Source organism: Oikopleura dioica, chromosome PAR, assembly GCF_907165135.1.
Source record: "Oikopleura dioica chromosome PAR, OKI2018_I68_1.0, whole genome shotgun sequence".
NCBI classification, from domain to species: Eukaryota; Metazoa; Chordata; class Appendicularia; order Copelata; family Oikopleuridae; genus Oikopleura; species Oikopleura dioica.
In genome coordinates, this window is record NC_137293.1 from 4,787,213 (window position 1) to 4,808,901 (window position 21,689).

The 21,689-nt window shown below is 42.1% G+C and overlaps 2 protein-coding genes across 2 annotated transcripts; both read left to right on the forward strand.

Annotated features, from left to right (window-relative positions):
• The first annotated feature begins 10,115 nt into the window (after positions 1 to 10,115).
• On the forward strand, positions 10,116 to 15,099 carry LOC145701387 (uncharacterized). Its single transcript, XM_081778607.1, has 7 exons — positions 10,116 to 10,218; positions 10,375 to 10,523; positions 10,611 to 11,198; positions 11,438 to 11,886; positions 12,558 to 13,078; positions 13,334 to 13,722; positions 14,452 to 15,099. The coding sequence occupies exons 1-7, from the start codon at positions 10,116 to 10,118 to the stop codon at positions 15,097 to 15,099; spliced, it is 2,847 nt and encodes a 948-aa protein (XP_081634733.1).
• A 228-nt stretch (positions 15,100 to 15,327) lies between these two features.
• LOC145703277 (uncharacterized) lies at positions 15,328 to 20,928 on the forward strand. The gene is made up of 11 exons (XM_081780613.1): positions 15,328 to 15,467; positions 15,728 to 15,846; positions 16,160 to 16,489; positions 17,335 to 17,550; positions 17,600 to 18,773; positions 19,002 to 19,446; positions 19,975 to 20,116; positions 20,160 to 20,314; positions 20,356 to 20,550; positions 20,596 to 20,722; positions 20,763 to 20,928. The coding sequence occupies exons 1-11, from the start codon at positions 15,353 to 15,355 to the stop codon at positions 20,841 to 20,843; spliced, it is 3,099 nt and encodes a 1,032-aa protein (XP_081636739.1). The 5' UTR covers positions 15,328 to 15,352; the 3' UTR covers positions 20,844 to 20,928.
• The last annotated feature ends 761 nt before the right edge of the window (positions 20,929 to 21,689 follow it).

Below are 21,689 nucleotides of genomic sequence, written 5' to 3' on the forward strand. Positions count from 1 at the left end.
CCAAGAGAAGATTCAAGATATCACGACAGACCTGCTGATGACCGACAGACAAGCCGATACACACAATACCAAAATTACACAGCTCAGGGAGCACATCAGAAAAATACAGCTCAGGGAGCATACAACAATAACACAGCTCAGGGAGCACAGAAATCAAACTCCAACGGAACAGATGAGAGATCATGGCCAATGAACTTCGAAATCGGACCTGGAGGATTCCCGTATCGATGCCATAAATGCGGAGTTCTGGGTCACCGAAGCTTCAATTGCCGCGGAACCAAGCTGACTTGCAATATATGCCGCGAAGTAGGACACATCCAAGCTGCATGCCCTCAGAAGAAGCCAAAAAAACTAGACCGCGGCTCTTATTACGCGTCAAATAAGAGCCGTGCCGGCGTTTCGTCGGTCAATCCACAAATAGGTCCCAAACTCAACATTTTTGGTCAACTGTTCGACCAAGATATCCTCTTTCAACTCGATACAGGAGCCCAAGTAAGCTGCCTGCCACGCAAATTTGTTCCAGACTCACTCATGAAAACGTTAATTCCCGCGCCATTTCAACTCGAATCCTATAACGGCACCATCATAAAGGTCTTCGGATGTCTCAAAGCTAACCTCAAAATTGGAGCCCTCAACCTCGACAACTGTATATTTCAAATAGTGGATGATTATTGCTCGCCGATTCTGGGAACACCCGAAATTACCGAGAACGAGCTCATCATCGACATCAAGAAGTCACTTCTTATCCAAAACGAAAAATCAGAATCGATGACGATTTCTGGAGGACAAACATCAAAGTTCGCCGGACTCAAAGTCGTCAACAAGTCTACATACTACGATTCAGTCGCAGAAACGCCTCTACCCCAAGTCATCCCAGCGAGAACATCTACAAGTATCAACGTCAATCTTTCTGCCTTCCCAACAAGTACTATATATGCTGTCCCCGAAAGTCTTTCCCGGAATAAAAACCTACAAATCTACGATCAAGTCCTTCACATCAATCCAGGAGATTCAGTCACAAAAATTCAAGTCGCAAACACGTCAGACAGGCCAATTAAACTTCAGCGAGGAGAAATTATCGTCAGTCTCTGCGAAGTCCACGTAGTTCCACCAGGATCTGCACGAAACGCCAAATTTAAGCAGATTTTGCAGGAACTCGTAATAGGAGACCTACCGTCGGTCATCAAGCAAAGACTCTACTCGATGATCGCAAATTTCGAAGACATATTTGCAATTGACGGCGAGAAACTAGGGACAACCGACGCCATGGAATACAACATCGATACTGGAACCGCGGCACCAACAGCTTCCCAGAGATATCGAACGCCCTACTATCTTAGGAATGAGATGAAGAAGATGATCGATTCAAACGTCGAATCAGGACTGCTGATTCCCTGCTCCAGCCCTTGGGCAGCACCAGTCTTGCTTGTGAAAAAACCAAATGGGAAGTACAGACTGGTTTGCGATTATCGTAAGCTCAACTCAGTCACCATATCAAACAATTACCCACTCCCGGAAATTGACTGTCTGATCGACCAGATGTCCAAGTCCCGTGTGTTTTCAACAGCGGATTTGTTTACTGGCTTCCATCAAATTCCATGCTCCCCAGAAACGCAAAAGAAAGTCGCCATCACCACAGATTTCGGACAATACACGTGGACAGCTATGCCTATGGGTGGGAAAAACGCACCTGCCGTGTTTCAACAGATGATGGATGCAATATTCCAAGAGATTCCGAGTTCCGAGCTTGCAATCTACCTTGATGATCTTTGCATTCATTCAAAAACATTCGATGAAAATTTGCGAACCCTGGAAAAGGTCTTTACGATTCTAAGGAAGAATAATCTTAAAATCAGAGCTGCTAAAACCGAACTGCTGAAAACGTCAGTCAAATTTTGCGGAGCAATTATCGAAGACGGGTTCCGGAAGGCGAACCCAAGCAAAGTCAAAGCGGTTCTTGAAATACGACACCCGAGAAACAAGAAGGAAGCACAAAGCATTTTTGGACTTCTGAACTACCATCGAAGTTTTATCCCCCATTTCGCAACAAAAGCAGCGCCAATAACATTAGCAATAAGAAACGGCTTCAAATGGACGAACAAGGCCGCACAAGCTTTGGAAGAATTGAAAGAAGAAATTGCTTCAAAAATAGACAAACTCAAGATTCCGACTCCAAACGAAGGCCAATACGCGGTCGAAACCGATGCGAGCGATCAAGGTCTCGGCGCGGTACTTCTTTATAGAGCCGAGGAAAATCAAAAGTTTCACCCAGTTGCATACCTTTCTCAGAAATTTGATGCAGCTCAACAAAATTATAACACAAACGAAAAGGAGCTACTCGCCGGAAAACGTGCTTTCGAAAAATGGTCTCATTACCTTCTTGGACGACAATTTCTTTGGTTTACCGATAATTCGTGTGTTAACTGGGCCCATCGGATAAAGAGCAGAAAAACGAAGATAGCAAAATGGCTTGCAGAAATCGGAGATTTCGATTTTCAGACGATTCTTAAGCCATCTAAAGAAATGGTGGTATCTGACTGTCTTTCTCGTCAAGTCGCAAGAGTTACTGCTAAAGTCTCCACAATTAAAGCGGAAGAAATGAAGGCACTACAGGAAATGGATCCCTTTATTTACGAAATCCGAAGGTATCATCTTTTGGATCGATGGCCAAATATACGATCGAAGAAAGTTGATGTTTTCTACCGAGAAAAGGAGAACCTCTGTTTTGGACAAAACGATGAGCTTGGCGTTAGCAAAAATGGATTTCGTGTGGTTACTCCGGAAGTACTGGTACCGGACATCTTCAAAGAATACCATGATAAATATGGTCATCCTGGAATCGCCCAAACATTAAATGAGATCCAGAAAAAATACTTCATTCCGGATCTCCAGATGGAATTGTCGAAATACATCAAATCATGCGAGAAATGCCAAAAATACAAGCCGAATAATAACCCGCTAAATTCTCCAATGGGAAGAGTGCATCCGCCGACACAGCCATATCAAAGATTCGCAATCGACCTCATCGGACCTCTTCCAATCACCGACAGATACCATAGATACGCCGTTGTTTCTACCGACCTTTTTAGTAAAAAGACTTACGCGCAACCTATAAGAACAAAACGACCAGGAGAAGTTCTTGACGCCGCCCTGGCTGATTGGTACAGAAATCCTCATTTCCCTGAAAACGTTCTTATGGACAATGGAGGTGAGTTTATGGCATTACGACAATGGTGCGAAGACCGTGGCATTAAAGTAAATTTGTCACCAGCCTTTCACCCACAAACCAACGGCGAAGTTGAAAACCGAAATCGCACTGTTAAGTCAAGGCTCAAAATGATGTGCGATATGGAAAATTGGGATAACCACTTGGCACTCGTTGTTCACCAGATGAATAGTGCGAAACACTCGGTCACACTTCTCTCGCCATACGAGGTCGAGACTGGATTTTGTGGAGAGAACCCTGGAGACTCCTACAAAACGAGACCAACCAGAAATCAAGTTGACTTTCAAGCTGTCGAAGAAAGAATACTTTCAAATCATGAAAAACGAGCCAGCGAAGACACGAAAATTCATAAGTTTGAGGCTGGCGATCTGGTCCTTTGCAAAAATACCGATCCGAAGGAGAAGCTGAAGAAATTCACCGGACCCTATAGAATTACGTCTATCCGAGAACAAAATCTTAGTTTTGAATTGCTCAATCTTGAAACAAACCAATATGTCAGTCGTCACATTTCGCATCTTAAGCCATTCAAACAACGTCACGACAACAATCAAGCGGCTCAACCTGACTCACCTACTCCCCCGAAACCCGAAAAAAGAAAACGACGAAAATCCTACAGCATGCCGATTCTCTCGAGAATGACTCTACGAAGCAGCAGAAATGCCGAAGATGTGGGAACAAATTCAGATGTACCGCAGACAAACGAAATGGAGACTCCTGAAGATACAGGGAATTCTTTGATTCGCAATGAAAAGAAAGCAACGGAAAATATAGCCGTCGATGGGGACAAGGATTCTAGTGATAATGAGGATGTAGCAAACGCAACAGTTTATGAAGACGCCAGAGACGATACGCTTACAATCGCATCGGAAGATACCGAAATTGTCCAGATAATGGAGAATGAGGAACAGCCCGATAAACCTCGTCTGGTAGTCTCTCCAGTTATACAAAAGTTTAGCGAGCTAGCGGAAAGAACTCTCGACAAATTTATTCGGGAGTACGGTATACAAGTGAAGATATCCAAAATGTCGGCGATAAGAGGCAACTCAAAGCAGCGAAAATTGGAGAAAATCACTGAATGGATTACAGAAAACCGGCCAAACTGGGACAAGGATGATGATGGAAACTACCTGATTAAATACTCTTCACTCCATCTTGAGAGGAAATTGTACCTCAACGTAATGACAATCCCCGAGATAAAAGTCTTGACAAAACATCTTGGACTCGTTGTTGATTTCACAGGGAAGGACAAGACGGAAATCATCCAGACCGTCAAAGAAAAAACCTTGGAAAAATTCCCTTCATTTGCATGTACAAAAAGTGGAAACCTCATCATCGACCCGAAAAATTTTGCGTAGACGAGTTTGAATCATGCTTAAAAATAGAATCGACTTATCCTACAAAACTGTGGAAGCCCGCAAACGACAGATCTCGCAGAGATCTTCATTTTGAGCCCTTTGGAAGCATGATGACGTCATTCCCAACGATTCTAGAACACAAATGGAGAAAAAATTTGTATGTGATCACATAGTTCCGGAAAAAGTGTATATCAATATACACTTTCTTGCAAAACACATAGAATCGGTTCCAGAAATCATACCAACAACTGTAATGGCTCAAACCGATCCCTGGAAAACGATCTTTACTCCTATAAGTCTTCGAAATTCCTTCAATGACTCATTGGTATTCTAGAAAATGGAGAAAATCCGAAAACGTGAGAGTCATAATTCGGCGAAAACTTCAATTTTGCCTCGACTATAAAATAAACAAGATACATGATAATCAAATTCTGCGAAAAATGGCCGATAGCGATCGTTAAGGAGAACATTTTCAGCTATTGGAAGACCGTCTACGATGAATCATCAGTATTCTAGAGAATTTTGAAACTCAAAAATTTTTGTCCGGACAAAATTTTTGGAATTTCATCGTCGTGCGAAACGATAATGGAAGAAGAAAACAAAAGTTTCATACTGAGATATGAAAAGGCGCCGGCTAAACGTCAATTTGAGCCCTCCAGCATAATTCGCGATCATTTCAACAAGATTCTAGAGGGAAAACACGATTTTGGTTTCGACCGAATTACGATATTCTGGAAGATTACAGTCCAAAAACAGAATCGACTCATCCTACGAAGTTTTAGAGATCCGCAAACGATAGATCTCGCTGAGATCTTCATTTTGAGCCCTTTGAGAGCATGATGACGTCATTACAAACGATTCTAGAACAAAAATGGAGAAGAAATTTGTATGTGATCACATAATTCCGGAAAAAAGTGTATATCAATATACACTTTCTTGCAAAACACATAGAATCGCTTACAAAAGCCATATCAACAACTGTGAATGCTCAAACGAATCCTTGGAAAACGATCTGCACTCCTATCAGTCTTCGAAATTCCTACAATGACTCATTGGTATTCTAGAAAATGGAGAAAATCCGAAAACGGGAGAGTCATAATTCGGCGAAAACTGAAAACTTGTCTGGACTATAAAATTATGAAGATACACGATAATCACTTTCTGCGAAAAACAGCCGATAGTGATTGGCAAGAGGAACGTTTTCGGCTATTTGGAGGCCGTCTGCGATGAGTCATCAGCATTCTAGAGAATTTCGAAACTCAAAAATTTGTAACCGGTTACAATTTTTGAAATTTCATCGTCGTGCCAAACGAAAAAAGAAGAAGGAAGCAAAGTGCTCATAATGCGAGAAGAATAAACATGGTGTTTAATTCAATTTAAGTCTTTAAACATCGTTGTCAGTTATGTCCACAAGGTTTTAGAGGGAAAACACTGATTTCAATTTCGTCATAATTACGGTTTGCGGAGGAAAAACAGACCAAACCACCTAGGAACCAACTGTGACCGGAAAATTGATCACCAACTGACCCCGTGACCCGCCGATTATTTACAAAGATAACAGATGATGCGGAACAGGGGGCGCCGGAGCAGCCTATAAATGCAGCCAGCAGCAGTTGGAGAATCAGAACTAAGTCGAAATGATCTTATTCACAATCATTTTTGCCACAGCCAACAGCTACAATTACACCTTTGATTATTCCAATGGTGTTTTATTCCAAGAGAACGAACCCCTTTGGACATACGACGCTGATATCCCCGTAAGAGTCAATGTGCTTCTGGACAGCCCGAGAGAGAAGTTTCGAAGAGCCCTCAACGCCGACTGTGGAGAAGACTACTTGCTCGAATCCAAGCCTACGAACTTCTTTGGCCGAAACGGAACCGACTTTAACGAAACAACCGAGGATTGCCTTCTTGGATTCAGAACATTCGACGAGGTAATAAAAAGCTTCATGGGGGAAGATTTGACCATAAGCTGGAGGCACAAGTTGGACTCAAGCGATCGCAAATCCTTTAACCTGTTCAAGAACGCCTATCCCGAAGATCCCTTGACATACGAAGAATACCTGAAAAATGGATTGCCAAAGAACCCTGTCCGACCACGCCAACTATTCAGCTCGTTCAAGGAAGCATACCCAAATGATCCCTTAACGTATGAAGAATACCTGAAGAAGGGACTACCAAAGAACCCAGTGCAAACTCGAAATCGCCGCGCAGCAATGGCAGGAGGTGCAGTCATTGGGGGAGTCGCCATAGCAGGCTCCTACGTCTACACCGGTGTCGTCGACGCAAAATCACGAGCGAGAGACGCAGTTCTTGCTGCCGAAATAGAACTGGAACGGAGAAGAATCGAAAAACTTGAAGAAGTGGTGGAAACGGTAAACGATAAGATTGACGAAGCCGTCAAGAGAATCCGCAAAGCAAAACGCCCAATCGTCTCCTATGGTGGATTAACGATTCCGAATGACGCGAAGGCTGTTGAACGAATTCTGGAAGGAGCTGATGCGGAGATAAACCAATACTTCGCTTCCCAAAGTGCAGCCATGGGCGAAGATATTGTCGAATCGATTCTCACATTGATGAACCATCGGCTCCCATTAAACCCGGTCTTCCTAGATACGATCAAAGCTCAGTGTATCGTCTATCAAACCGTCCCTGAAGAACAAGCCAGAAAATTCTGCAATGCATTCGCATTCCATACCACTCGTTGGGACACTCGACTCAGGTTTGTTGGCCTCGGCTTAACGACATGGCCTCGCAAGGATGGCAACGCACAAGGCAAGGACGACCTCGAGATCCGACAGGTGATTGTCTCGTTAAAAATTCGAATCCCCCCGAATGAAACTTGCCGCTCGAAAATTTACCGCGATCAACCTTGGACATTTCAAAGAAGACGGATCAAGATGGATGGTAGACCTACCCAAGCACTTAGTGGTGATGCCAAGCAACGAAGTCTTAGAAATGCAACCAGACGCATGTTTACGATTTACTCCTTCGTTTGCATGCTCGACGGTATCTCTGACCCCCAACCAGTGTGGAGAATCGATCCTCCTCGGAAATTCGACAAAATATTGCCAGACACAGGAGATTGACAATACGAAGTGTGGATACTTCGAAGATTCGACGCGAGCCTTTGTGAGCATCCGACAACCTGGAATCGCCCAGTGGTTCCATCACCATCCATCGGAAAGTGTAAACAAAGTTGACAGTTTTAAGCGTACGCACTTTGCTGGAGCCCTGAACTGCGGACCACAAATCCTTCGAATAAGTGCCATTATCCCTGGAACACGAGAAGTGGACTCAGTCATGACCTACATCCAGCCGATTCAAGTCAGAATGCGGACTGTGCAAGACGACGAAATGGACGAGATGAACGCGAGGATTGCAAAAAACCTTCACACGGTGAAGGAAATGGGCAACACGATGATCGAGATGAATTTGACAACTCTCGAGCTAATGAAACGAACCGCAGCGACTGAGTCACGAAACGCCGCTGAAACTGCCAAAGAATATCTCTACAAAAAATTCATCGCACCAATAATGGGAACCCTCGGAACACTTTCATCGATTGTGCTCATCACGCTCGCAATCTACATCATCATCAAATGCAATAGCCGGAGACGCCGCAGACACGAAACACCAAAAGAATACGCCCTTGACTTGCAATTTGCGGAGATGAACAAAATAGCTCAAACGAACCGCTCAACGGACACCTTGTAAAAAAAAACCCCCGGACGTACGACACTGATGCGTAAAGGAAGCTACGAGAAAAAATATTTTACTTTAAATCTTTATTTTCTGCCTTTTACTTTATTCGCCATTTACTTGACCTTTCCGCGCCCCTTTTTATTGATTTACGATATTGTGTTATCTGCTTGACCGATTTCGGGCTTCAGCGAAGCGGTAGTGACGCAACCTGCTGAGCTAAAGTTCCGATTGACCTCTTTCTGATACTGCGCCAGATGACGCTCTCAGCTGTTTTGTGCCTTTATAAGCGAGTCATGCCTTGTCAAATTATTCGAAATAAACAAACTACCAACTCCGAGTTAAAGTCTAGATTTTGTCAGAGGTAGCGAGTTCTATTTCGCATCATCAAGAATCGTAAATAAAACTAGACTGTGAAGTCTTATTTTGCTGACCTTGACAGTAGCTTCTCTTTAGTGAAATTGGCAATGTAACATTGCCAATGTTGCGTAGTAGAAAAACTATAGAAAAAATGCTAAAAAATCATATTTTTTAGCAATTATTTCTCATTTTTATAAAAAAATTTTAAAAGTTATAATAAATATTAATAAAAGTCATAAAAAAAACATTTATCTTTTCATTTTATATGTAAAATCAGCATTTTTTATGTTGAAAAATCGTTGACTCTATAAATTACAGACTGTAATTGAAGCGCTAAGGACTGGTCGACCTAGGCGCGCTAAGAACTCACCAAACGCTCAGCTGGCGTTTCTTCTTATTTACGATTTGGGCATCATCGAGTACTGACGAATTCCTCTTTTACTCTCGTAAATTTTCGCTTCTATTAGGGACTCTGATAGATTTATTGAATGAAAGTCCATATAATTCAGTGAATAGGTTTGATTGACGGCCCTATATATAGCAGAACACAGAATTTTGAAGGCTCGTCTGCCTTTATTAACAAAGTGACACCCTTAATAAACTTGATAAACCAAAGGTTCGAACCTTATTCTTGTTATTTGATTGCTATAATTTCAAATTTCAAGTGTATTTTCAAGGAAAATTTTGTTCATGATTTGTACCCCTTGGTTATGATATCCTTAACCCCCGAAAAGAATGGCCCGAATCGAGCAAGCACTGCGCGAAGCCAAAGAAGGTCAAACCCGATCAAAGAGCCAGAGCCGCTTGCGAGACACAGTAAGTACAATTTGATCATCCGCGAAAGGGCTAGAGAATGTTCTGAAACCTGATCATAAACACCTTGTTTCGAAAACGGTGCATCTCTGTCACTATCAATCCTTGATTTAAATTTATGGACAATCCCGTCATTCACAGCTTGACGTGCTTTCTACGCTATTTTCTGTGAAGAAAAGGGTTTGGAGAGAGCTTTTACTGTTGTTGAAGAGATCCTAGAGCGACCAAGGTCAAGGCTGAAAAAATGATTGATTCAATGAAAAATATTTTTAATGAATAAAATTCTCAATTTTTTAAACGTTTTAAATCCGCGAACAAAAGTTATTTTTTAATTTATTTTTTATTTTCGGAAATTTCCAAATTTTAAAATAGCGCGCTATTTTGCACCTGGGAAGGATCTCTCATCCCTTTCTCGCGTGCGGCGGGGCACTGACAACTGATTGTGTCAAATAATCGCTCCATCCTTTTTTTCTTGCCAAGGCTGGGTCCCGTGGTGACCTCTAATCGCCCATTGACACATTTTGTAAAAAAAAAGAGGGAATCATACTCAGCTTTTTTAAGAGTCATTATTGGATTCTAGCTTTTTTTAATGAGTAAGAGGGGAAATATAAGACAACGAAACGGCCCATAGAAATAAAACGAAGAAGAAGAAGAAGAAAATGGAGGAATTGATAGAGAACTATCCATATGAAGATGTCTATCGACTCATTGAAGAAATCGAAGACTTCAAAAACTCGATGCTTCAGATGTCTCTATCTTTAGGCTCGGATCTAAAGACCATAATTTTATGAGGAGATTTTTCTTTATATTTCTTCCTCTGCGCTTTAAGTTGATATTTTTCTTGCATTTCGTATGCCCCAGAAATCAGGTCGGGTTAATTTTAAGTAAAAAATCTTCATAAAGTCAATCTTGGTCAAGATCCAATGAAAATAGAAGACAATTCTAAAGCCGTTAATGATATCCTCAAGCTCTACAACAGAAAGAAATGTGACGAAAACGAGCTTGATGAATTTGTTGCCAACCTAGACATGTTGTGGTCCCCAAATCACTTATCACACACCTTCAAGGTTATTGTTTCCGTTGAAATTTGTTGACCACTTGGGGCAGAATTTGTAAATGTGACGAATATTGTCAAAGAAATTCATGACAACCAGGAGATTATGAAGAAGGTATTCTGCAGGACCCTCAATTTTGGCAAGAAAATTGGAAAAGATCCTCTTTACCAGCCGCCAGCTCTAGAATCTCCTCCTTCACCGACAAAGGTGCTCAAAGATGCTTCGACGAGCACCTCTTTGGATCCGATGGAAATCATCATCGTCAAGAAATCGGAAGTTTTCGACCTCCTAGACGATGATGGCTTCGGCGAGGATGAAACATCAAGCCTTCCTCTTTCCAATGACTCATCCACAGACGCATCTGACTTTTCAGAAGAAGAAATCGACGAGGAAGAAACAGAAACGTCTTTGAGTCATGAAAAGAAACGGTCGAAAAGTCCAGATTCCGAGAGCGCGACGCTTTTAGCTTCGTCAATGACAGATGATGATTTCTGCTGCTCTGATCTTCTTCTGCTTCAGGGCGAAGAGCTTCAGCCAGACACAGAAGAAACGGTGCAGGGAATGCAGAAGAATGATAAGGAAAAGACTGAAGTGGAGAAAAGTGAGCCTGACGTTGTTGAAGCTGATGAAATCAACGATAAGAAAGAGCTCGAAAATGCTGATCTGGAAGAAAACGCACCGAAGATTGTAAAAATTCAAAAATCTTCTAGGAAAGACATCAAAATCGTCGAAGAAACGAGTCTTACAGAATCAACCGAAGCTTCATCAACGGAAAAAGACCAAGAAAAACTGATGCCGCACGAGCCAGAAATACCGAATTCGCTTTCTGCTCTGAAGAAGATTTCGGAAAAACTTTCCTTAGAAGAAACTTCCAACGAGTCACAGAGATCTTCTTTCAATAATCCGCAATTTCAAAAGCCGAAAAGACTGAAAAACTTCCGGAAAAACTCGACATCAATGAGCTCACCCCCGAAAACTCCTCAAAAATCACCGGGAAATCTCGAATCATGGCTCAATCTCTTTCCGCTCTCGATTCAATCGACTCCAGCAACAATCAAAAACGAAAGACCTCGACTTCTATCCTTCCCAAATACGCGCCAGTCCATCCTGCTCTTCGCCGAATGGAATCAACTTCCAGCTTTGTTTCGCTAACATCCGATGCTCTTTCGGATTATGTCAGCTGTTCTTCGAGCCCGTTTACTGAAGTCGTAGCTGGAGATAATGAGGACTCGAGGTCGAAACAAAGCGAATCGCCGACGGTTGAAGTAATGCCGCTGATTAACAAGTTTGAGAGCATGTCTTCGTTGGAGATGAGCAGGTCGAGTCCGGAGAAGATGGAGGAGGAATCTCCTGCTGCAAGGAGACGTAGAATTAGGTAAAACTTAAAAGTCAATCGACATCTCTGATGTTATATTACTACACATAATTGTTATTTTAATATCACTAAGCAGATAATCTTTTATTATATATAGATATTATTGAAAGACCACTTATGGTTTTTTTAACCTTAGCCCGCCAAAAGTGGATCTTCTGGGGTACCCGCCAAGAACACCATATATGGTGCATCCTCCATTGTAGCTCGACACCATATTTTGTTTCTCATGATTTTATTAAAAGTCCTTGTTCGAAAATAATTTTTTTGATGTATTGAGGTGTTCTCATGATGATTCTAGAGTTCATTCATTCAAAAACCCACTCACTGGAATTTATAAATTGAGGATCAGAGAAGCTGACCAGGGTAAACTTACGGCAAAATCGCTGGGAAAAAGCTGGGGTACCCGCCAAAAACACCATATATGGTGCACCAACAATTGTAGCTCGACACCATATATGGTGCATGGACTCTTTGTAAAGATAAGGGTCTCCCGACGCTAAGGTCTATCAGAAACAGGCCGAAAAGCCCACTATCGATAGATAATCGATAAAGCCGTCTCAACGTTTCCTTAATTTTCAAAAAAATTTTCAACGTCCAGCTCAGTGAGCAAATTAGTGACCGGTTCTCGAGTTGTGGTGTACCTTGGCGGGCTAAGGTTAACTAATTTCTAGACTTCAAATGATCGCTGCCTACACTCGTCCAGAAACACCATCAAATGGCGTCGCCACTCCAAAACCCTCTCCAAGCCCCGTGCCGGAAGCCAAAATCGAACAGCCCAAATCTCCGTCACCAGAAAATCCGCCAGAAAAGCCCGAAGAGCCGCCAAAAAGACCACTTTTCAACCCGAATCTCGAGCGCAGAGGCGTTTCCCTCGGCGGTGGAATAAATCGCCAGCGAAATCTTGGACTGAATCAAGGACCGGAAGATACTAACCGAGAGTCGCGGTCGTTAGTCAATGATCTGGTCAAGGAAAGGTTGGAAAAGAAACGCAAAGAAGCTGAAGCAAAGAAGAAAAATGGCGGAAAGAGTTTGAACAAGTGGTCATCCTTGTCTTCACTTGGGAAAAAGAAAATGGAGGAAGACTTGGATGAAAAGACATTCGAGCGGTTTCTGACGAAGAAAAGGGATGGAAAGGAAGAAATCAAGAAAGCTACCGGGTTGGTGAGATCAACAACGACATCCGACTTATCGACTGATTCAAGGAGAGGGTCATAATCTTTGATTGAAGACTAAAATTTCAATCGGAAATCTGAACAAGAAAAAATGTTTTTGGGTCAAAGAAAAATGATTCGTAGTTAACGAGTTCTTCTTCGATAAAGATTAAACTATTCTTGAATAACGATTAAATTTGAATCTCAAAGAATTGTCAAATAAAAAAGTCCGATTTCTGCGGTGTTAAATGATTTTATGGCCTTTTATTATGGCTTTTTCTCTGTCTATTTCTGACCAATAAACAGCCTCCAGCGATGGAGAAGCTCGATGTTTGACTACAACCGAAACGCAAACCGCAGCAAGCGTTATTCCTACAACAGCTACAACCAAAACCACAACAACAACAATTCCAATAACATCCCTCTTCAAATCACCGTCGACCCAGAAGACCTTGAAATCAACGAGGAAAACTATCGCTCCGAAATCGTTTCCATCTTCGAATCAATTTCTTCTCCAAGAAAATTCCACAAACAAGAGTTGGAAAGGATGAATTGCTCTGGAATCGAAAATGCGGAAGATGCAATTATTCTCGATAGGAAAAGAATGACGGATAATCATGTCAAGGAGCTGTATAAAAATGAAGGATTGATAGTGGGCGAGTATTTCGCCTTTATCGCACCAATGGTGATTTTTCATAACATTTTTTCAAATTTCGATTGATGATTTTTTCTCTTAAGGAGGGGGTCGACGAGAAAAATTTTTTCGTTCTTTCAAAATTTCGATTATATTTTTGAATTCATTAATAAAAAAGGAACATTTTTGGTCCCCAGCTTTTTGCGCATTTGTTAACTTTTTTTAAGAAAATTTTCGATTTTCTGTCCGAAATCCGAGATTTTTCGAAAGTTAAAAGTTAGTTTTTTCGCTCAAAAACAATTTTCATCCAAATTTTTTTTGCAAGATATTGTTTTTTAATGGTATCTTAATCATTATCAATAAAAGAATCCAAGTCTCCACGACTTTGGTAAAATTCTCTATGAAAAATGGGTAAAAATGACGATTTTGACGAAAATCGAATATTTTTAATCAAAAAGAAAAAATTTTTTATGATAGTAACCCTTAATTTTTTGATCGCCGGTTAATTTTTAAGGGTCTAAATTATTTATTAATTATATTTGATAAAGAAAAAAAAAACTCGGTTTTCGAGATTTTTTGGTCACGAGACACCCCCACTTCAACCCTTATTTTTGAAAAATTTTTCAAAAAAAATTTTTTTCTGCTTTTTGCCGGTTAATTTTTCAAACCCTTTTCTTTAAATCTGAAAAGTCAGAATTTCCCTATCTAATCGGGTTTTTCCGCATTTTTGGTCACGGAAATCCCGATTCTCGTCGACCTCCCCCTTAAATCTCTTTTTAGGACAGGTCTCTTTCGAATCTCCGGGCCAAATCGCTCGACAGAGGGACCAATCTGGCCCGAGAACGAGCAAAATCCTTCGATCGTGGAATCGCGTTTCAACAAAATCGAGAAAAGGCATCGAAAAAATCGACGGAAAGTGACAACAACGAGGACTCATCCCGCCGACCCAGGGACAGATCAGCAAGTCGCTCGAGAATTCGCGCCCGAGGCCCAAGCGCGGACAAAGCCATGTTGACGGCGATCAACATGTTCGACAAAGGCGACATTCCAAGCGGCATCCGCGCTGCGCAGAAAGAAGCAGAGCGGCAAAAAGCGCTCAAAGCTCTTATCGAACGAGAACAAAAAGCGTTTAACAAACTCAAAGCAGAAAGCAACCAGCTCCGGAAAGAAATTCTCGAAGACAATCGCGGACGAGCAAGGACTCGAACGAACGAATCGCCAAAAGTCGGTCATAGGCCGGTGAAAAAAGTGGAAGTTGCGAAGTCGAATCATAAAAACTCACCTGCAGCGAGAAAGAAAAATGTGGAGAAGCAGAATTCGACGGACAGTACAAAGAAGAGGAAGAAATCGACTGATATGCTCTCAGGAATGAGTTATTTTTTTTTAAAGGAGGAAGTAGGAGATGATTTAACACTAGTCTTTGCTTGAAAACCTGTGTAGAGACCTGAGTCAGGGTCCTGAATAAGTAGAATTTGAAGAATTTAGATTGATATGGTTATTTTGAAGAAGGGGTTGCGCGGCTTTCATTTTAGTTCTTTTAGAATCCTGAGTCAGGTTTTTACTCAGGTGACCTGAGTCATGCCGCCAAATCAGGCTCTAGTTGAACTTGAATTGTGGTGCTATTCATGTACAGATGAAAACTCTGTTGAAAGATTTGAGTCAAAAAGTGACCTCTGGATTGATGAAGCTAATCGGGCAGGGACAATCAACGACGACTCGAGCTGATGATAGCTGCCGAGCAAAAGATGATCCAAACGATGATGTGGTTTCGGCCCAGCCTTGTGACCACGATAACAGTAAGTCCACACAGGTGATGATAAATGGCCACGGAGCTAGGGAAGCTACTTATAGAATTATTGAGAAATAAATTAAAAGAGGAAGAAAGAGAGTTTTGAAGATGGAAGATATTTTCGCTTGTTTTTGGGACAAATGTAAGCGAACAATATTCTCTTCCTTGATTTCAATTTTCTCCCCGGATGAGGATGACATAATGACTTGACAGGGGATTTGTCAAATGCACGTTTTGTAGCTGCAAGACGATAAAACTTGATTTAAGACCATCCTACAGCGATCCAATGCGAAGTGAAAATCGAGCACTCACTCTTCAGAAAACTCGAGAGGAAGGTTTCAGTCGTTCTCAGTGGGAAGTCTTCGGCGGTTTCGGCAGAAGAAAAGGTTTGTTTTTCGAAGATACTATATTAATGACTGATGAAGGAAATAGAAGATTTTTAGAATTAGTAGTCTTTCTCGATATTCTCTCTATATTTGGAATAATCAGTTGATAACTTCGACATTAAAATTTTAGTGTCTAAATGAACTTCCAACAAAACAATTTTCCTGGTCTCCTTGTTTTTCAGTGGGATGGGTTCAATTTATGAGCCTTTCCGCACTCGGAATCTATTCTTAGTTGTTCTCGCTTCTTGTGATAACCTCAGCGGGTGTCGATCATTTCTTAACACTTTTTCTCTTACTCACAAGTCTTTTTAAGTCTCAGAGGAAAGAGCAGAGGAACACGAGCGAGGAAGCGAAAAACATGGTCGATCATTCCAAAGCCAAGTCCAGCAAGAACTCTTCCTCAAGCCGAAAAGAAGGAAAGATGAAAAACGCGCAGGAAAAGGCGTCCAAAGGATCGAGTCAGCGGCTAAAGAATTTGAGGAAGAAGCAGAGTTTGTTGAGGATGGTTCAATCCGGTGCTGGGTGCTATAATAAGGGACCGTTGACGCCGATTGTTGATGAGAGTCCCCAAAGCAGTCAGACGACGACCCCAGTGATGGTCAAAAAACTCGAGCCGCTGGCAAAATATGATTCTGATGAAGAGGTATGAAAAAACAGATACGGAATTTGCTAAAAGCAAGATATTATGGTTCGGCAACCTGGGCTGAAAACCTGAGTCAGGGTGCAGCGGCCTAGGGTCGGCACCGACCACCATTTTTCGGGGTCGGTTTGGTCGGTCCCCGTGAAAAGAGGCCAAATCCGTGGTCGTTTTGGTCGGTCGGGTCGGCTTTTTTGGTCGTTTTTTTTGGTCGGTTTTTTTAAAGAGCAAAATTAACATTTGTCAACATTCTTCTATCGCACACAGCCCTCGAGGGCCTCGGATCGAAGCATTTTACTGTGGCAGTCGATTCGCCATGAAAAGTAAAATTTTCAAGAGCTTTAGCCCGGACTCGCCGTCGATTTTTCTCGTCGCCGGAGAGAAATAAAAAAAAATCGCTCAAATGCGTAGGTTAAAACCGACCAAAAACCGACCAACCCGACCAAAAGACACAAAAAAACCGACCAAAACAGACCAAAAGCCGACCATCCAAAATCGAGGTACAAAATCTGAGGTCGGGCTGGTTGGTGCCCATAAAAACCCGACCATTTCCAACCAGGTCGGGTTTTTTGGTCGGGTCGGTGCCGACCCTAGGCAGCGGCTTTATATTTCTGCTTTTTTGAGCCTCAGTCAGGGTATCTTCACAGATTGCCGATGCCAAGTTTTCTACCAACGAGTCAATTTTGTTCGATTTTTCTGTAATCAAGAAACCATAAAAATATTTTTCTTAGTAATAATTTATAATATTTTCAACGAATTGATAATGAAAAATAAACAATTCCTGTATTTCGATAAAAGTCATCTACCTTAATATAAATTATCAATTATACTTCTAAAAATCTAAATTTTAGGACGAGCCCGAAGTCAAGCTTGAAATACTTGAAGTCCCCGACAGTCCCGAAAAGCAAGAAAAAGACATTCTCGATAAACGAGTCCGCATGGACGATGTCAACGCTCTTATCAAAGAAAAGTACGCAAAAGACGCTGCCTGGCAAGAAGAATACGACCAGGCGCGCAAGAAAAGCTCTGTTTTGGAAGACCCGATGATCAAAAAGATCCGCGAGCAGGTACACTTGTCTCTTTCTTCTCCTAGACTTATCGCTGTCGTTTTTTCAGGAGGAGCAGAATCAGCCCTCAGCGCTTGAAATGCTAAAGCGAAAAAGAGAGGCGCGACGAAAATCGCTCGAAAAATCAAAATCAATTTCCGAAAACGACCTTCGATCCGACGACATCATCGCCGAGCAGCGAGAAAAAGCCAGGCTCCAGCGAGAAAAGCTCCAGGAAGAACGAGAAAAGCGCCGAGAACGAGCGAGAAAGGAAAGAATGCAGATTGAAGAAGACAGAAGAGCGAGAGCCAGAAGAGGGTCGATACGAGAAGTGAATCTTTCCAGCGAGAGTTTGAACAGCCAAAAGTCGGTGGAAGAGAAGCCGAAAATTGAAGTCATGAAAAAAGCCTCCGAAATCAACTGGGACGATGGGTACACTGAGTGCCTCGACGAACCTGGCATCTTTTTCGACCCGTTCACTGGTCGGCGAAAAATTGCCTCGGCTCCGGAAGGAAAGCCTCCTCCAGTCCCAAAACCTTCCAAAGAGACGTCTGAACAAGTCAAATCTTCCTCTCCACCACCCGCTCCTGCTCCAGCACCTGCTCAAGAATCGCCAGAGCCATCGCCTCCGCCGCCAAAAAAGAAGACATTCCAGTGCGATGCGCTGCCGAGCGACGATTCCGACCAAGAAATCGACTTCTTCACTGGTCGCCGAAAATCCAGACTTCGAATCAAGCAAGACGATCCCTCCCTCAACCGTCTTCAAAAAACCTTCGCGCAAAAGCTCAAGGAACAGCAGCAAGAAGCAGCCGCTAAACTTGAGCAACAGCGGCGTAAATTTGGCTCAATGAGTGCTCTTCAAAGCGTTTTGCTCGCACAACAAAGCGAAGATGATTGCTCTGAAACAGAAGAAGACGCGATCCGAAGATTGAACAGCAATCGCTACGGGAACAACAGCGCCAAGAAATTCATCGACGACGATGATGACATTTCCTATCTCGAAAATCTCACTTCCAAACCGACCGAAATCAAGAAAACGAACAACGACTCGGGCGTGAATTTGGAATCTCCTGGAGAAAGCGCGACTGAGCCAGAAGTCAGCTCTCCCGGGTCGCCGGGGATTTTGATGAACAAACCGGAGCAAATTCAAATCGAAGTTGATGTGAAATCGAAAACGCTGGAGGTTCCTAAAGCGTCAAGAAAACGACCTGGTGTGAAGCCTAGAAGACCATCAGTTCCAAAAGGTAACAGCGATAATATCTCTAGAAATAAAGGCAAAGAGGAATTCTTAAACAACCATAAGATCTTGTTTTTTCGTTTACCATAGATAATTAAGAGCAAACACGATATCTGACCTCTAAAACATAGTGTTAATGGTAACATGGCATCTACCCAAAGTAGTCTACCAAAAGTTGTAAAAATGCTGACATATAAAAGCTGGTCATAGTTACTACCTTAATCTGAAATTTAAGTAAAAATGCTCTGGACCGAAAAAGACGAGTCCACCCTGGACGAGCAATTCATGAAAATGATCGGCCCGATCCCTCCCGCTCCATTCGAGCACCGCCACGTCGAAGTCCGCCCCCTCAAAGTCGTCGGCTATAACGGCTTCGACAAGAAAATCGGCGACGAATACAATGTCCAGTTCAAGCCAGAAAATCAACTGGGCTCTGGTCGATTTGGAAAAGTTTATCTCGGCTCGACTCTCGATGGGAGCATGAATTTAGCGTTCAAAGCTTGCGCTGTTACGAGGCAGCGATCGATTTCGAAGGTCAACGCGAGGAAGAGGGCGGAAAGGCTGACAAAAGAAGATGTTAAGTTTGAGCTCGCGCTGATGAACCAACTCAATCATCCGCATATTGTCAAGGTTTACGATGCGATGGAACACGATTGTTACGTGACTCTCGTCTTGGAACAGTAAGTCAAGCTGTTTTCGGGGTTAGGGTTGGGCTCTGACTTAGGTTGAGGGTTGATTCTGGGCTTGGCAACCTGTGTAGAAAACCTAAGTCTCGGCCTGACCGTCTTGCAAAGATCTCTATTTGAAAGTTGAGTAAATATGAAATTTTGCGAAGCCGCTTTGCGGCTTTATTTTTGAATAAGCCGCAACGCGGCTTTTCATTTAGCTCTTTCAGAACCCTGACTCAGGATTTCTACACAGGATGACGAACCTATTTTACGCAAGTCAATTTCCTGATACTTTATTTTATTCTTCCGCTTGGCATTGCAGTAAAATTGGTCATAAGACGCTTTTCTTCTTCCAGAAGTACTAAATTTCAAAAACAAGCGTGCATTGTGCACGTTTCCGCACGTTCACGGTGCACGTCAATAAATTTAAATCCCGCTTACTGCCATGCAGTTTGCACCTTTTTTTTCCATGGCCCGATACGGAACCCAAGGAAGCGATAAAAATCTAAGTCCACCTATTCATCTGACTCATGATTTTAGCATGACTGGAGGCGAGTTATTCGACAGAATCGTGCAGCTCAATTATGATCCGACCGAACTTGATGTTGTTATTTATATGAAGCAGATTTGCGAAGGAGTTTCTTATCTTCACAAGAATCAGATTTTGCACCTCGATCTGAAGGTAAAAAATCGCCAAGATCCTTTCAAAATCCTTATTTTTCTAGCCCGAGAACATCGTCTGCGTCAGCCCAGAGTCGCACTGGATCAAAATCATCGATTTCGGTCTTGCCCGTCGCTACATTCCTCATCAACGGCTTCAAGTGAACTTCGGAACCCCAGAATTCGTCTCTCCGGAAGTTGTTAACTACAACTTCGTCAGGTGCGAACAATATTCTCTTCCTTGATTTCAGCGTTTTTTAGCTACGCTAGTGACATGTGGAGCGTAGGAGTCATAACTTACATCCTCATTTCCGGCAACAGTCCTTTCCTCGGAGACGATGAGGATGATACAATGGCGAATATTCAAGACGGCGAGTGGGAATTTTGCGAGGAATTCGACGATGTCTCAGACGACTGCAGGGATTTTATCAAACGACTTATTGTTTATCAAAAAGGGTAAGTCCCCTTTCTTTGATGGAATCAGCTTTTTGATAATTCTAGTGGTCGAATGTCCGCAAATCAATGCCTGGCGCATCCTTGGATCTCGAGTTTGGCCTCGAAGCGGCAGGGCCAGCTCCGATCGAGGCTGAAGATCAAAAGAAGAATCAACAAAATTCGCTGGTGGAAGGTAAAAATTTGCATTTGAGCGAGAAATAAGCTGATTTAAGGCTGTGGACGCAATAAACGCGGTGACTTACATGATGCGACGAACTTCTGTGTCATCGGAAACTCCGATCACGTGCAATTGAGCCATGCCTGTATTCTAACTTGTAAATATGTTTAGTAAAGAAAGGTTCAGCTACTGTAAAACTCAAGCTCGTTACGAAATAAAAAATCAGACAAAATAATCTTGCTCTTTTTTTGCATTTTAGCAATTTCCATAAAATTTGGTTCAAATGAGCCCAGTTTATTCAGTTCAATAAAAAAGAAGGAAAAAATTAGGTCGAAAGAAAATTAAAGTTAAGATTAAGGTTAAGGTTAAGGAAACTAAGGTTTTTTATCGTTTTTAGACGCAATAATTAGCGGGAACTTCAAAAAGAACAGGAATTTCATTTGAAATACTATTTCCAATGACTCTTTGACCAATTAATCGATCTCCTTCAAAATCAATTCGTTCGATAGCATAAGGACTTCCGTAGCCAGGGACGATAAAAATTGAGTTTTCGATCTGAATTGCAGATGCAGCAGAGCAAGCCTTAATTCAAATCCAAATCTCTGACAGCTTTAGAAACTTACGTTTTGAAGTTCGCCGATTTGTTTCCAAATGTCGTTTTCAAGAAGCCAAATTGCTTTTTGTCTTTCTGAGTCATCCGATGATGATTCCCATCCCCCGGCGAGCAAAAGATTCCCGCTTGGAAGGCCCATCAAAACATGAGAAAATGTTAAACTTTAATAAGAATAATTAATAAATTATTTTTTCAATACTTTTTCGGGAAATCGGTTAAACGTGTCCAGCCCGAGTTACTAAGAGTCTCCACTTTTTTCCTTCCAACGCCTTCGTAATTTCCAACAGTAGTTGGATTTCCTTTATAAAAGCCAAGTTTTCCTTCCCAATGACGAAAACGTGAAGAGAAAATTTTGGTTGAATCTTCTCC

Bases quoted from the DNA above. Each gene is read 5' to 3' on its own strand.
- LOC145701387 (XM_081778607.1), top strand. From the start codon at position 10,116: ATGGAGGAATTGATAGAGAACTATCCATATGAAGATGTCTATCGACTC. The intron at 10,219-10,374 runs GCTCGGATCTAA...ATCTTGGTCAAG, and splicing joins TCAGATGTCTCTATCTTTAG to ATCCAATGAAAATAGAAGAC. The intron at 10,524-10,610 runs GTTATTGTTTCC...CATGACAACCAG, and splicing joins ACTTATCACACACCTTCAAG to GAGATTATGAAGAAGGTATT.
- LOC145703277 (XM_081780613.1), top strand. From the start codon at position 15,353: ATGAAGCTAATCGGGCAGGGACAATCAACGACGACTCGAGCTGATGAT. The intron at 15,847-16,159 runs GTTTGTTTTTCG...AGTCTTTTTAAG, and splicing joins CGGTTTCGGCAGAAGAAAAG to TCTCAGAGGAAAGAGCAGAG. The intron at 20,723-20,762 runs GTAAAAATTTGC...AGCTGATTTAAG, and splicing joins ACAAAATTCGCTGGTGGAAG to GCTGTGGACGCAATAAACGC.